General features: G+C 39.6%; 1 protein-coding gene across 1 annotated transcript in view; it reads left to right on the forward strand.

Moving 5' to 3' along the window:
* The window catches only part of CHIC2 (cysteine rich hydrophobic domain 2), a 32,201-nt gene extending 15,868 nt beyond the window's left edge, over positions 1-16,333 (forward strand). The window contains exons 4-6 of the mRNA XM_075421990.1: positions 6,137-6,193; positions 6,360-6,419; positions 9,139-16,333. Coding sequence (XP_075278105.1) covers positions 6,137-6,193; positions 6,360-6,419; positions 9,139-9,189 — 168 coding nt within the window. The 3' untranslated portion in view covers positions 9,190-16,333. The remainder of the gene's footprint in view (positions 1-6,136; positions 6,194-6,359; positions 6,420-9,138) is intronic.
* The last annotated feature ends 790 nt before the right edge of the window (positions 16,334-17,123 follow it).

The raw sequence follows: 17,123 nt of genomic DNA on the forward strand, positions 1-17,123 counted from the left end.
TCATCCCTGTTAACGGTCAATTCCATCTTAGATGTTCATATTCTATGGCCCTTTCTGTGAGAACGTCCTTCAGCAGGAGGTGGGTGCTTTAGATCGTCATGGCCAGGTTTGAATCATTTTTTTGGAGGGAATGGAGCTCATGGGTTTTGTTTCCTTATAATGACAGAGAATCAGAGCTAGAATTTAATCCTAGAATAAAAGAATTAAAAATCTTTGTTTACAAATTCAAGTAACAACAATAGTTGTAATCCTTGTGCTTCGTGGATCAGTTCAACATCTGTCTACCTATGAAATGTGTTTTTCCACATCTCGATTAGGCTTTCTCAAGGGAAGTGTGTTCATTTTGCCAAGGTCGAGACCGCTGCTTCTACAAGGCTTCTCCACACTATGAAGTTTCCTCAGTGCTGGCTCTGGCTGCTGTCGTCTCATTACAGAAAGTAGCTGGCTAAGCTGAGTTGGTGACTTAGCTTTTACAGGATAGTTGAAATATCCAGTGGCCTTAGCATGTGGAGTCTTTTGGGTTGTCTATATTTGAGAGATATTTATTTAAGAGTTTTGTAATCAACTTTTAGGAACTTTCCTTGATTATTTCTCCCTGGCAAGTGTTTCTACTGCAGACCAAAATGACTTTGGAAAATACTTTGGCTTTAGTGCTTTCTTAAACAGTCTAGGAGTTTGAGAATCAAGTTAACGGGAGTGTCTAAGGAATTGTCTTTGGTTTAGATATTAAACTGTTACATGCAATAATGTCAAATAATGCTGCTCTCCTGTTTGTGTCAGCAGACAACGGGGTGGAAGAGACCTTTCCAGAAAGTAGTTGATCTGATTTCATTCATTAAGCTTTAAACTCAACTCTCTGTGATGTACCAACCCAGGGTTGAGACCTGTACAAATTAGGTTGGTTTGTGGACCGTGTGAGGATCTAGGACCGTATCCTCAAGGCTGTCTTCTGGAATGGGAAGTGTCCTGAGGTCAACTGGATGTTGTCAGTTCTTCTGCTCCAGAATTCTACTGAATTTCTGCAGAATTTCTCTTTGCCTGACCAGGAGCTTTGATCTGTGCTTTGGTCTGGGCTTGCTTTCTGCCCAGAATCATCTGTAAGGTGAGACAAGATGCAGCAATCGTAATCCTGCTGGACAAGGCAGTTATTTCAAGGTTGCACAAAAAGCGCTGGAATGCCCCATTTGTTTCCAGATATTCTTCAGTCCGTGTAGTACGGGTTTCACTCACTTTCTTGCATGGATGCTACAGTGGCTTCTGGGATGAGCGCCCTGATAGTAGTCTCTAGTAAGAAATATCCTAGCTGCTAGTAAGAAAGGTGATGCAAGATACACCGATGTGGTTGAACAGACCCCTTTTCAAACTACTGTACGTGCTGAAGCGGGTGATCCAGGATGTCAGGATCTGAAATCAGCTGAGGTTTCACCTTTGTCGTCTTTGCCCTTTATGAGTAGAGCGTTCCTCGGTAAGACAAGAATCTTCCCAAGTTACAGTCTCTAAAGGGTTTATTTGTGATACAGTGTTCAAGGTGGGGACTCTCTCAGCACAGATAAAGATACGTGTAATTCAGTTGTGTATGTTCTGAGAACAACTTTGGTGCTTCCATGTTACCGGTATGGGCCTCAAAATTGACTTGGGGGAATGTTCTGATGTGTTGAAAGTCAGCATGCAGTTGCGTGACTCAGTTTCCTTCTAGCTTTGTATGTCATTGTTTGTGCTGGTAACTAAATGACTTCGGTATAAATTTTTTAGTCTGGTGTGTCTTTGTTTGGAGAACGAACAGAAATTCCTGCTTCCATCATTTCTGTCTTTGACTAAGGGGAGATGGTGTAGTTTAGAGCTTTGATAGGATCCTTCGCCTTTCTTCTGTGGAATATAAAGCGAATTTTGTATTATACTGGACTATAATACAAATTCTGGCCATATGAGGATCATCAAAAATCTGCTTAAATTGGACTCTGTATTTTGAAATTTGAACATAAAGTGTATTTTTTCAGGGTAATATTCAAAATTATTAATACTTCATTGTGATAGAATTTTATATGAAAGAATTTTTAAATCTGCACGAATTATTTATTGGACTAAGGTTACACTGTACTTACATATGTTTTGGAGCTTTCAGATGAGAAGCCAAAAAATCAAATGCCTGTAGCAGGAGGTTATTCTGTTGTGCCCACACAACTACGAATAAAAATGATAGTGGAGAATCGTGGCATTACACAGAATCACAGAATAGTAGGGGTGGGAAGGGACCACTGTGGGTCACCCAGTCCAACCCTCCTGCTGAAGCAGGGTCACCCAGAGCAGGCTGCACAGGACCTTGTCCAGGCGGGGCTGGAATATCTCCAGAGAAGGAGACTCCACAGCCTCCCTGGGCAGCCTGGGCCAGGGCTCCGTCACCCTCAGAGGGAAGAAGTTCTTCCTCGTGTTCAGCTGGAGCTTCCTCTGCTTCAGTTTGTGCCCATTGCCCCTTGTCCTGTCCCTGGGCACCACTGAAAAGAGCTTGGCCCCATCCTCCTGACACCCACCCTGCAGATATTTATAAGCATTTATTAGGTCCCCTCGCAGCCTTCTCTTCTTCAGGCTGAACAAGCATTACTGTCCATGTTGTCTCCTCACTTAAACAGAAACGAAGGGAGGTACTCACATAGCACCATTTTGGGAGTCACGTCAGAACCTCTTGTTTAATATTGTCGCAGTCATTCGCTGATTTACCCCAGGAGTTGAGGGGCTTTGGCCCATTCACTCGTAGGGTTTAGCGTGGCAGCGCGCGTTCCAGGTCGGGCGCTGCAAGAGGGGTCGTGTGACTGCACAGCCTCCCAGTGCCGACCAGAACTGCGGCTGGGATTGTAAGCTGACTTCCCTGGGCACTGCAAAGGCAGAACAGAAAGATCCTGCAGTGGGTAATACAGGCAACATGCTGTCTGTATTCGATACTGCCTGGTTTCTGCATGAAAAGTTCATACTTGGTCTTCCTATTTTTTTTTTCTTCCATATGTAAGGGAAAACCTTTATTTTACTTCATTGGGAGCAGTAGGCACTGGCAAAAGTGTGTTCTGAGTTCAGCTTTTTTGGTAGTCTGATTTTTCAAAAGACACTGTCAAACACAAACGTCTTTAAAGTATCAGTTATCTTACAGGAACGTTTCATGAAACGTTGCATCTAGATAGTTGATTGAAGAGGTCTGTTTGACAAAATTCTGTGGGTGATATTAAAGACTGTCTGCTTTTTTCATGGGTGTGTTACAAAGCATACTTTCTTATGAATACTAAAAATGTATGCTAAAAAGGTACGCTAAAAAGTGTGCTTGAATTGCAGTTTTAGCTTTGCTCAAGTATTGGATTGGGGTTTTTTTTAAGGAAAAATTTTAAAAGCTGGCTAGTATTAAATCTTCCTAATAAGCAAGTCTCTCTTCCACTTAATTTGTGCCTTTGTTGTGGCTAACAAATAATTTGCTGTATGGGTTTTTCTGTACGCCATTGATGGAATATATAAGCTTGTCATCCTAGTGTGCTGGAAATGCTACACTCAAATCGAGTGTTCCTTTCTGGTTTTGTATATCCTCACCTGCTCCTCACTGTAAATCACCGAGATGTCAAGAGCAGTGATTAATTAAGCTGCACGTGCAAGTGCTTTTTTTCACCTGTCAAGTAGGAAGAAAACTTACTATAGTGAATTGTGCGATGCTGTTTAATTCATCTCTTTTTATTCCAAGCTCTGAGGTTTGCAGAAATATTTTAGTCTATTTTTCATTAAAATTTCAGTATTAATAATAAGGCAGGGTTTGGGAGCCGTGTCTATCCGAATTATACTACAGGAAGGATTGTATTTAAGACTCTGGGAACATAAATAACCGTGGTCTTGAGGCTGCGTGTGTTTTCATCTCACAGTACTCAAATGACTTTCAGCTGGCTCCTTATTTAAATAAACCAATTAATACTACATAACTACCTATCAGTTTCTTATTTATGTGTATGTATTGTCATATATGTGTAATTTTATCGGAATTTGAAAAGCTTGGATGTTTTTCACACTCTTCGGGGCAAACAATGAAACGAAATTGTATAGTGATCCTAATCTATTATTAAAAGGTCCTGGAAAGGAAGATTACAAGGTAGCTTCAGGTTTTGAATCGGGTTTGCCATTGGTTTAGCAGCGGGTGGGCAGGCAGATGCCTGCTCGGAGTAGAACCTATTGCCATTTTTCACCATTGATAGAGTAGCCTTTCAGAGTCAATGAGCTCTGTCAATGTGAGCTTGTCAAGGCTACAACTTCATAGACCTGAGAGGCGGTTTGAGAGGTCAGCCCTTTTCAGGTTTGCTGTGATGCAAATGAACTTTAATGCTTAAACAACTATTGGAATTTTTATGTCTGCTCCTTGTTCTTTTTTCTTCACAAAGTCATTGACGAGACATTCAGTGCTTTTTAAATTGGAAGTTGCATTGTGCTAAAGACCTAGTACAGATTTACGGAGGGCTGAAAGCAGTTAGATCATGTTCTTTTCATGGTGCGATTAGAATCAAATCGATTTCCCTACAGCCTTCAGCATTCAGATGGCAATTTTAACAAAGCTCGGGGGCTAGACAAGGGACAAAACGACTGAACTGAATGTTAATTACACTCTGCAGCCTTATTTTCTTTTGATTTGGAGCTGACTGGCAACTAAATTAACAAAAGTGTGACCATAACTGCTGCCCTATTTTCATTTAAAAGGAGAGCAGACTCTAAAAGGCTATCTTTACAAAGAAACAAGTGAGGTCTACTGATTATTGTTAAAGGGCACTGTCTTTAAAAACATAATAATAACAATAACCCCGAAAATACTCAGTTCCCAGTTGATGGGGTAAAGTAGTCGCTGCACATCCACCTTCTCATAACGCCGTGACTTCGCGCTTTTTGAAATAAAACCTAATCAAAATTCAGTGTGATGATTACTTACAGATAGCAATGATCTAATTTTTAATCATGTGGCAGCAGGACGTGCTTAGATGTGTTTCCCCGCAGCCGCTTCGGTCTTAAACCAGAGAGGAGCTGGTGTTTGAAAACCAAGATGTTAATATTTGGTGGGAAAGGAGTAATTTGTTGTCTTAATTTCCAATTTTTGTTTCTCGTGAGACCATTTAGCTTGATTTGTTAAGGTTTATTTACAGTACTTGTGTTTTGTAGTAATAACAGCAAGATGCTTTCTCGTCCCTTCCCCTCACCCCGCTCTGCCTTGTAAGGAAGCTGCAGCTGCGCGAAGTTGTATTTGATCCTTGTCATTGCTCCGTCCTTTTGCACCTGCAGCTCTGTTGGTCTCATCTTAACACCTGGCACCATGAATTATCCTCTTTTTATTCATAGTCAGTAGCAAATCCCATTTAGAGCTAAGCAGTATATATTCTGGCAGGCAAATGACCATAAATGTCAGAATGTATTTCTCAAATGTAAATATAACTGAATAATTATGTTCAAAATGCTGTGAAACTCTGCGGCACAGAATGTCCTTTAATAGTAGCGTGCATAATCTTAAAAAGCTGTGAAGAAGAGCTTTCAGGACTCTCTGAAGTGTGAAGCAGGGACAAGGCAGGCAGTAAAACTTTGCCTCAGAGCCCTAAATGTTGGGTTTGGTCTCTATACAACTCGCAGATTTCTCGTTTGTGCAGCCTACTGTAACTTCCTGCGTTCGGTTTTTCAGTTTCTAAAATCTGGATGGAAAAGTAGCAGACCTTTCTCTTTTTGTTTAGAGCACGGTGTGTTTGTACTTGACCTGCGGCGCTGCAAAATGGTGCGCAGCGTTTGTCCGCTCGGATGCCAGCCTTCGGACCGCTGGCGCTGGGCGAGCGCTGTTCCTCCTGCCACACTTTAATCCCTGCAAAATTCCCGTGGGTTTAAAGTTAAAACTCCTACAGGAACCAGAAAGCATCTGTATGAACAGTTTTTGTCCCGGAATGGTTGAAGATAATTATTTGGGTGCCATAAAGAGTTGTTTCTGTTCTAGTTACTCTTTAATACCGGGGAAGTTTTGATCGCGCTCCAGACCACCCTGTACTCAGTCACTGTCCTGTACCTCTCTCCTTTTCACACAAAAGCAGCTGCAAAACAAAGTTTTTCTAAAACCAGTCAAGAGTAAAATTCTTTCTCATTTGTCTTCCAGACACGAAGATCGATTGAGAAGTTATTAGAATGGGAAAACAATAGGTTATACCACAAGGTGAGTGCCGCAGGGAGCAGCTTCGTACTGTTGGAGTTTGAATTGCACAGTATGGAAACAGATGCTTTTGTTGAACGAAAAATATGAAAGGTGGACAAATGGGCTCGTCTGTGTGCTGCAATAAAATACAGCTCATTTTTCTTCTTTTGCTTTCCTCCTTGTCTAGCTGTGCTTGCATTGGAGACTAAGCAAAAGGAAATGTGAAACGAATAACATGATGGAATATGTAAGTTAAAGGGCTGTTTTGTGAGTTTCTCTATTAAATGATCATTTATTTTGCTTCTGATCTTATTCTTTTCATGATTATTAATCAGTAAAGGTGTCAGGAGCTTAATCGCCTGAGTGCAAGGATTTTCTACGGTTCACAGATGCATGGTTTCATGTGCAGGACTGATTTATAAAGTTATGAATGACTTGAAAACAAGGCTTCACTGTGTTCTGAAAAATAATAAATTAATTGCCAAGATAAAATAGCTTGAACATGTGCTGATGGAGTGTGAAATTTTAGATGCTGTATAAAGAATAACCACAACTTTGGTTACGCAGTGAGTCAGATATGGCTGTTTTATATAATGCTAATCAAGTCTAAAAGTATGGAAGAAGACCTTTCAGCTAAGCTGTTGGAGCTTAAGAAACCTTTAGCCTTTTCAGATTTTAACTGCCCCTTACCTCAACTGTCCTGAAAGTATCTTTATCTCCAACTGGTGTCACTAAAATATTTTGAAGTCAGTCACCAGAGTTTTAACTTCTATCTTTGGCTGACACTCCAGAAGCCCTGCTTGGAAATATGCGGTGAGAAGTTATGTGGGGTTTAAAATGAATGATGCCCAATGGGGGATTTCAGTTCGGTTAGCTTGCAACCTGCTTGCTCTTTTTTGGTGCTGTTTTTATTTCCATTTCCAAAATATCTGGGACGTACGTAGAATAGGATGAAATTAAGCGACTAAAATGTGTGAAACCTTAGAATTTGCGTAATTTCTGTTGGTGCTCGAGGAAGTAGGAGATAAGAAGGGTTAACGTTTTAAAAATAAAAATTAGCCTTGGAGAAATATCTGTTGTATTAGTTCTAACTTATCTGCGAGCTTTCATTACACGGTACTTTGTTCTTTGAAACAACAAGGCTATCGTGCATGTAAAAAAATTTAAAAGTGATTAAATGGTTGGAAATTACATTAAAAGAATCTTTTCCTTTTAGTGTTCTCCTTTTTCCTGTTTCTACATTAGATGATATTTGTAGCCTGAAACGTAAGAACTTTGAAATATGTTTTTACCGAAGGCTCTATTCACTGAAGAAGTAGACTTTTTGTAACAAGTATTCTACAAAATTGTTTGGTTTAGATGTATGAGATGTGACTGAAAATGGAATAAAGCAGATTTCAGAAAGTGAGTTTGAACTTTAGGTAAAGGAACAGTTTTTTATTTCACTGAGAATTTTGTTTTCTACAGGAAAATGTGGTCACAGCCAGTGTTGTGCAGATTCAGTTGAAAAAACCACATACAATGCTAGTTTGTAAATACTGTGGCCCAGTGACATTTACAGATGAGCATTCGTCCTATTAAATACAATTTAAAATCAGTTGACCTCTTTGCATTAATAATATGTAAGCGTGGGCATATAGTTTTACAGAATATAGATCAAAGATTTTAATTTGTGAAATGTCTAGTATATTAACTCTGGATATATTTAATGAGAATTTTTACAAAACTTCTCTGTACCATTTTCTCATTTTCGCAAGTCTCTTAAAAACTACCCTTAACATTGGGTTTATGACTTAATTTTAAACAGTATTTTTCACACTTGAGGTTCCAAATCCACTGTTGTAGATGCTAAATGGGCTAAATAATTAAATAAATTAAGTAAAGGCAAGACAGTCTTATACCTTTGGCATAAACACAATGTTCCAGCTTTACTTCTTGCTCCCATTTTTGAAACCCCATCTGAATATCATCCAGTAGGTGACTGGTGTCGGTGATCAATGGATTTTGAACAGTTTGCATCACTTCTGAAGTATCTCTAAACTTACAGATGTTCAGTGCGCTGTCAGAAATAGAAGTGTTTGCTCTGTAAGCAGCCAAGTTGTGTTCTCCTTTACAAGCAAAACCATTTAGAAATTCTTTATAAACTTCTGAGAAAGGCAAGCTCCCCGTACAAGTAAATAAAATCCTTAGTTATGTTACCAGATGCGTTTATTTGTTTATGAATAATATCCTGCTGCTGTATGATGACTGTCTGTCTGAAGGAAGAAAATGCACGAGTGAAGCTTTGCTTCAAGCTTGCTATTTAAAGTAGTATAAATACTGTATTTGGGCTGTATTCTGGAGTGTGCCATACTGTGTGTACAGAGCTCAGAAATACAGAATTTTAAATTTTGATCTGGACCATAACAGTAGTCACGGAGAAGTGTCAGTCGAATTTCTTGTGAAGTACTTGCAAATTTGTTAGATGTGGAAACTTGACAAAGGTTGATACGCCGTTCTGTACAAGTTTTAAACTATAAACATGATTTAGAATCCTATATGAAGCAGAAATAATTTTGAAGTAAAGGGAATTGCATGTGGAATTGAAAATTAACTTTGCATACATTGTGTTATTTAAAATGAATACGTTTATCTCATAATTTTTGCCTAATAAAGTGAATTATGGTAAAGAATAATGATGTAGTAGCTTATGTCAGTTTGTTAGATGTGTTGGATATCAGTAGGCAAATTTTTCCAATTTAATTTGATTCTTTCAGAGTTTTGAGTATCTACCCTAAAGCAATTATACCAAACATGGCTTTTGAATTGTCTCCTGCCTAAGGGAACTACTGTGGTCTCTGATCGGCATCACGACTTTCTGTACTTAAAAAAGGGTGAAGGGGACGGGGGAGTGATTTCTGGCTGTGATAGAGAGTAGGATTGCTGCCTTCTTCCATTTAATACATATCTGTTTTCTTTTTATACAGGTCATCCTTATAGAATTTTTACCAAAGACACCGATTTTTCGACCAGATTAGCATTCGATTTATTTATAGAGACTTACTCAAGTATGTTGTCTTTCCAACGGTGCCTTGCTTGGTGCTCTCCTGGTGGTGACATAGCATTGGTTCTACAGAATCTTGTGGTGTTTTCTTTCTTTTTTGTTTGTTTTTTTGTTTTCTTTTTTTTTTTTTCCAATAAGAGCATGTTGTAAGTGCATTTGGTCAAACTCTGCAAAGTCATTTCACGCAAATGTTAACTACTACTTAAGTTATTGTTACTTTTACTACTTCTGTTTATTAATGTGTCTTGATTTTCAAAGAGTCTTTGATCTGTGCGCGCGCGTGTGTACATATATATATTACTATAAATACATAGCTGAAAATGGTATACAAGTGAGCAGGTATTTTTTTATCCCCAAATGACACAACTGATTGACTGTACATTGTGTAAGTCCTTTTACTCATTAATTTCCATGCTGAAGTACCTTCTAAGATCTTCCTAAACTTTTGTCAGTGACTAGTCAGTTGTAAATATTTTTATTTCTTTCTGGGATATTGGCTAGCCTCTTCCAACAAAAGAAGGAGATAAAGTTCTTTTTGAAGCTGTGCTTTTTGGAACCCAAATGTCATTGCATTAATAGAAGTCTCTGTGCTTTTCATGAAGAAGTCCTGTCAGCTGGTTCTGAAAAACTTCTAATGTAAAGGTTTAAAAAAAAAAAAAAAAAGCAGCAAAATAGAATTATTTTACTCAGATTAGAAGAATCACTGAGAGAATTGCATGCATCTGGTTAGTAGAACTCAAGATCACACAAATATATTAATATTCCAGTTTATAATGTAGCTGTTTTAATTCAGGCTAATGCCATGTATCAGCTTTATTCCTACTGTTTACAGGATCCTGGACACAGAGGTGCAGAAGGATGTGGTTTTAGTAAAACTTTCTGTCCAAGAGGACCTTTCAGGGTTTTTTTGTTTGTTTCTTTTAAAGTCACATAAGCAGGAGAAAGTTATTAAAGAAATCTTGAACAGCAGAGCTCCAGATGCAAAGGCAGGTGCCGTGTATTAAAAATAATCAAAGCAGGGTACACTGGGCAACACTGTAAGGTTAAACGTGCTAGGTAATTATTTATTGCACCCTTGCTTCTGCTCATTTTTTGGTTTACAAAGCTTATGTTCTGCACAAATATAAGTCTTTTTTTTTTTTAACTGGATATATGATGTATGCTTGGGTCAGGCCAGTTGTATTTCATTTCTTCTGCTTACATCTTAGTTGTACATATCTTCACACATTACAGGTTTTTTTAAGTTGCAACTCAGTCGTATTTTTAAGTTTGCTTTAGGTGTCTAAAATGACTGTACATGAACATTAATGTAAATTGAGAATATGTTCCTTGTACAGTTGTGGTAGCAAGCAATAATGTGAATATATGAAAAAAAAGATATACTCTGCTTAATATTTGTATGAATGAAAAGTTGATACCACTACAAGAATAATCTTCTCTTTTTAATCTTTTAAATACAAGTTTTATTTCAAGGTAATATATTACAGGTACCTTGATGCTGTGAACTATTTTTCTATGTCTTCAAAATATTTATTCTCTGTAAAATATTCCCTAGTGAGTATTATATTCCTAAATTGTTGATAGTGGGAGCGGTCTAGAAAGTTTTAAGTTTTCTTCAATCTAAGCCTTCTGTATCTGTTCCCAAAATTCATCGTTTGCTCAGCTTTTGTCTGTGGATTCCTGCTGTTTACTTTGAAAAAGGCTCAGCTATGCTTTTCACCCAAGCCTACAAGTCTGCTTCTTTGACTCGAGGGAATATGATTTTTAATTAACAAATACCAGTTTTTCGCTGCCTCAGTCTTGTGGGTTCCACAACGGTTTCTCTCCAAAGTAACTGGTTATAATTTTTAAAAATCAGTTTCAGCCTCTCCTTTAGTACAGAGCTGGGTCTGCAGCACTCCTCCTCTCGCCCAGAGGTGTTAGTTGGCATCTCGGACCGGTTTGGGTCCGCCAAGGAGGGCAGAAGCCGAGCGTCGATGGCACCTGAGGTTGTGGAGGTTGGAGGTGCAGGGGAGAGGGGTTGGAACTGAACAGAAATGGTAACTGGTGATAAATACTGGTGACCAGAAATTCATGTTGATTTCTTCAAGTGTCATTTTTCAATGAAATTAATATTGAATCGTGAAAGCCTAGATTTTATCATCAAAATTCTCAGTTGACCCTGTAGATAGGCGTGAGTCATGGATGCAGTTTCCCACTGATAGTTCGTTAGTGTGGAGGGATCGGTTGGATGTGGCTCGCGATACGTCCGTAGCAGCACCGCATTCGGCGTGAGCTCTTCGCCGTAGTCTACTGCCCAGACTTCCCATACTACCTGCTGTGACACAGCCACCTGGCCAGCAGCACCCAAACCTACCTACACCGCAGCTAATTTGAGCTAGTTTGAAACTAGAGCAGTGAATAGAGCACGGCTTGCAGGTTTCCAGAGTGTCTCCTTAGTCAAGTTTCCACGTAAGCGGTAGCGCTGTTGAAGAACTTGTCTGCTTTTAGGCGCATCCGCTGTCATCTGCTTGGTGAGCAGGCAGTTGTGTATTTTAGTTCTGACTTTCTCTCTAAGGATTCTAGAGTAGCGGTCCAAAGTAGAGCTCTGAGCAAATAAGAAGTAAAATCCCTTGTTAAGGAGGCCAGACTAATTGCCTCGTAAAGCATTTCTGATATTTTATTAAAACAGTATCTCTGACTTAAAATACAACCAGGAAACTTGAGAAACTGCCTGTATATAAATTATATATACATAAAAAATATATATATATACACACACACACATATATATAGATGATTTATGCTCAGAGGTGTTGCTCTCCCGATGAGGTAGTACACTCGCCTAGTAAGAGTGTTATAAAACCTTTTCATACAATCCCTTTCAATTCATTAATTACAATGATAGAAATTGAACATGGCAGGACCGTTAATCAACTATGTAAATGCCTGAAGCAGCCATTGGGATTTTCCTTTGTTGTTTCTGAAATACCCAATCTCTTTATTTTGTGTGCTAGTGAGGAGGCACAGATTACCTTTTTTTGTCTGGATGGCAAAGGATGAAGTTACAACAGTTTGGGCAGGCCAGAGGCTGTGGTAGGACTTCCAGGACATGGCTTACTCTTGGCTAAGATACGTGTTACATAGTACTGGCTTGTTCATCTTCCTGCAGATCACCAGTTCCTACAAATCATTTTGTCTGTTTCCAGTTTCCTTGAATCGTAAGAGTTAGGTACCCACTTGATATTCATCATTTAACAAATGATGCTAATTGTCTGTTTCATCTTCAGCCTGAAAAACTGAGGGTAAAGGCAGCAGTGACCCCTGTGAAAGCTAATTATTATTTTTAGGTATAGCAGCCCTTAACTGGCCAATAAAGGTTTTGCTTCTTACTGTAATATAAGCAAAATAAATTATTTTTAATCTGATAGGTAGAAGTAAGTCCTGAGGGAGAAGGGCTTTCTGTCTGACCTTTAAATTAAGAATTCTGTAGAGCTTATCAGTTGTTAAATAGCTACGATTTGGAGTTTATCCTGGGATTGGCAAACTTCACCAGAAATTAAAATGTTTATGGAGATAGATTACCCGAAGTAAGTAGATGTTTTTTTTTTTGTAATAGCTCAGTAAGAGTCACTTTGATAAACTGTGTGTGCAAATCCAGAATTTCCCACGATAGGCAAAGGCAAGTAGAGTAGCCTGTAAAAACTTTTTACATTACTTAGACGTAAATTGTCCCTAAACCAATTTGTTAAATGATACCTTTTGTAAATGTCAAGATCATGGTGTTTAGAAATAATACTCTACTTCTGAGATACATACTTACTTAAAAGTCAGTTTTCATTTTTGTCCTGCAAGTCATTATTTAGCCCTGAAGATTGTAGAGAAGAGCTTTAAAATGCAATCTGTAACTGCTCAGAAGCCAGAAAGCAGAGAAAAAGAACTTGTCTTTATTCCCTTCCCTCCACCCCCCAGCCCAAAGTCTTGATTTTAAATCGGTCCCCTTGTTTTTGGGCGCCATAGCTTATGGTTTTTGAGCAGCTGGCAATAATGCAAATTGTCCACCAAAAAACCCCATTTGAATTCCGAACAATTTAGAGAGATCACTTTAATTGAAGAGGCAAGACTTGCTAAGCAAAGAAAATCCCTGGTCCTTTTAAGTTCTCCCAGCACTGCTGTTGAGTAATTAAAAGAAGGATCATGATGACCCTACATTAGGTCAAAATCCAGATGATTTTATGTAAAGGAAATGCTCAATTAGAGAGGTCTCGGAGCCCCACATGTCTTGGATTCGTAGGAGCGACTTATTAAGGGTAAGTGGCCCTGGCTGGTTTTGTGTCCGTGACTAAAATAATTTATGTTGCTCTTCAGCAACCTTGCTTGTGAAAAGAAAGCAATTTAGAAATGAGATCTGTATTCATCACCGCTAATTTGCTGTAATTTCCGTGCTGCTTCTACCTAAAGCCGCATTGCATTTCCATCACAAACAGCTGAGTGTATGATCGTTATAATGCCTTTAATAGCCATATTGTAGGTAGAATTATGAACTTCTCAGGGACTAATAGGAAATATGAAAACGGAGTTAGTGAGCTGAATGCCTGTCTGCATGAAGGCTTACTTTGCAAGTGGCACCCTAGAAATCTGCTGATTGTAATATGCATGACCGTTGTGAATGTTACCGGTGTGCAGCCACGAGAGCTCCCTTCACCCCGCGTTACGAGGCTGCTGGATGTCAGAGCGTGGTGGAGAAGGGTAAAGGAAGGGGCTTTGCTGATTTGGATAGAGTCATTCTTTCTAATGGTGCTACCTTCGGAGTTCCTGTGTTGATGCCTTGTAAAGACCTCTCAGTAGGCTGGGTGCATCAGGGGATGCTGGCGTAGTGAGAAAACAGTATCATGCTTCTTAAAGAAGTGGAAAAACGGCAAGGGGAGAAGTGCTCCAGAAACAACAGAATTTCACAGCTGAAAGCATCGCGTGTTTATTCTTCATTAGTTAGAGATCCATTTGGGTTGTTTTGTTGGTAGCAGTACGTTGCAGTTCATTAGTTTCTGAACTTCATCTTTTTGCACACTGATGTTTCAGTCAGCATGGGCTGGATTAGAAACTATTTTTTTTTTTTAAATTAAAAAAAATCCTTGCATGAAACCTCATACGTTGACACTTCTTGTGCTGGTGTGTGTATCTCCACTACATGACACCTGGATAATGCATCTTTTATAAACTAAATGTAACTGTTTTCAAGGAAGATCTCCTTCTGAGAAATTACTCTGCTTTGTTTAGCTCATTAATATCTCATTAATATTTATTTTTTTGAAAAAAGATTCCAAAGTGCTTGACTCCTCACAACACAACAGGCCCTTAGGAAAGATTTAGTGAGGCAAAGGATGAAACGTAGGAAATGGGAGAAGCGACAGCCGAAAGATAGAACTTGAGGCAGGTTTGGAATTCGGAGTGTGATGGAAAATAGTTTATAAAATGGTATTGAATAATGGGAGCTAAGTAAAAGAGTTCAGTAAAAGCTAGCAATCCTTTTCGGTAATTGTATAGACCATCTTAATTTCTATGACGTGTTTTATTTTAACAAGCGTGTTATGAATTTATTTTGGTTATGCCCAAATAGACAGATGGTTCTGCTATTATGCAGATTTTGAGGTAAGCTTCGTTCTAGACTCGCCATCTCTTAGTTTAAAATATCCAGACCAAGAAGGAGTCGCTGCCGAGAGCGGCGCAGTGAGCACAGAGCAGGGTTTTCCTGAGCTGGGGCCCGCGGTGCACAGCTCGGTGTCCCCAAAGAAAGCTCGTGGCTTGTCCTGGCAGCTCCCAGCGTGTGTCAGTGTGTCTGAGGCCCGGGAGCAGAATCCAGGTAGGACAGTGGGAGCTCAGTAAGGTAGGAGAGACTTCAGCAGTTAGGTGTAGGTTTGATGGAGAAGGGAACCGTTGACAAACGCTCACTCTGGGGAGAACAGAAAGTAGGTTTTGTGGTGTTTATGGAAACATGCTTTGCTTCCCCCCCCCATTTATAAGTTTATTTTTCAACCATGGGTTGAAAATTAGACCTAGTAATTAGCTGAAGATTTCTTTCTGTTGCGGTGTTTTGGGTTTGTGAATCCTTTTTTTTTTCTTTTTAATCACCTTTAGAAATTTTTCAGATATTCTGATACAATTTAACTGATCTTTTTAGTGTCTCTATGTTTAAACTGATCTCATTGTACCGACATAACCATCTCACTTGTCCGCTCTAAATGTTGATCTCGGAAAGCCTGTGGCAAGCAGAGAAGCGTGAAACTTGTGAGGATCTGCCGCGTACCTACTCGCTGGTGTTGTCAGTGAGCAGTTCAGTGAGGTAACGAGGAATGCAGAGTAGCTCCTGGTATGAAAAGTGTAACTCGGTTCCTGGTTCGGGAGAAGGCTTGAGTATGGCAGAATACGAAACCGGTTCCAAACATAAATTTTAGATAGAACAGCAAACTACAAAACAGTGCCTGAAGGTCGTGTGCTCAGTTAGCCTGGGGTAATTCCTCCTGCTGTAAAAGGATTTGCAGAGAATTGCGTCGGATGGGACGCGCTGAGGAGAAACCTGTGCAGTGTACGAGCCGGTAACGGTGAGTCAGTCCCTCGAGAATGCAAACTGAGTGGTTTGGGACTATGCTAAAGATCCATTTCAGGCAGAAAATGGGTGAGCAATAATTTAGCCTAGAACTGGATAGTAAGGAAACTGCTGTTTGTAGAGAGGCTCGATGGTAGTTTTGCCTGCTGGGCATCTCCTCTCACAGATTTTAGGAAGGTGGGGTTGCCGTGATTTCCACTGCTGTGACATTCCTCTTCAGATATTTTACGTCCGGGTGAGAGACTGAACGCGTAGAGGCCAGTACTGGCTTTGGGAGGAGAAGACAGGAAGAAAAGGACTTTTTTTTTTTTTAAGGCTGCACAATTGTATATATGCATATTTAAGAGTATTTAACCATGTCTGCTAAATTACTGCAGTTAATCTATTGTTGAATTATAGAATATTATTTAATACTTCAGCGTTGTTTTTTCCTGACCTGACCCAGAATTGGAATGGACTCCAATATAAATTTTTTTAAAGCATTTCTTAAGTTGTATGTATTATAAACTAATAAAATAATTGTTAACCTCTCTAAGCCTTACTGGTTTTCATCTATCCAGTATGGGGGGGGGGGGCTAAGGAGAGGAAGAAAAAGAAAGAAAAACTCCAGAAACTTCTGCTGTATGATACGATGATCTCTTCTAATTTCCAGTTGATACTTTTAGTATAAATTAGGAAAAAAAAATGGAGGAAATGGTTAATTTAGGGGACTCTAGGACTAGTTACCAGGTTTAGAGGCGTTGCTTGCCTTCAGTGTTTCAAACTGGCTTTTCGTTACGTCCATGTTTGGAGTTCTCCAAGCTTTGCAAGCCCTAACGGTGGTCGGATTTATGATATGTATTACCGCCGTGGTGGAATGGTGATGTCGAAGCCGTTTGTACGCACTAGTGCTCCCAAACAAGATAGGCTTTCCATCTACTGAAGGCAGACACGATTTATTCCGAAAGGACTCATTCCCATCTGCTCATTTCACGTGGTTTTTAAGACGGTCGGGTGCGAAACGTCCAAAACCTGAACCTGATGAGCGAAAACTTCGCGCCGCGCTCTCCGCGGACCGTCTCGATGCTCCTCGTCCGGCTGCTTTTCCTCGCGCCGAGCATTTCCCAGCTCTCTGGTTGCTTTAGTAGAGAATTCTTAACAGCCTCTTTATACCGTGTATGATATATATTATATGTGTATATATATATATATATATATGGAATGTATATGTGCGCAGGCGTCGGAGCGGCGCGGTCGCGCGGGGAGGGGGTCCCGCCGGTGGAAGCGTCCGGGCTGTTGTAATTTGGGCTTGCAAAGCGGTGTGATACAATGTTGCTTGAGCAGAA

This window comes from Opisthocomus hoazin, chromosome 5 (genome assembly GCF_030867145.1).
Source record: "Opisthocomus hoazin isolate bOpiHoa1 chromosome 5, bOpiHoa1.hap1, whole genome shotgun sequence".
NCBI classification, from domain to species: Eukaryota; Metazoa; Chordata; class Aves; order Opisthocomiformes; family Opisthocomidae; genus Opisthocomus; species Opisthocomus hoazin.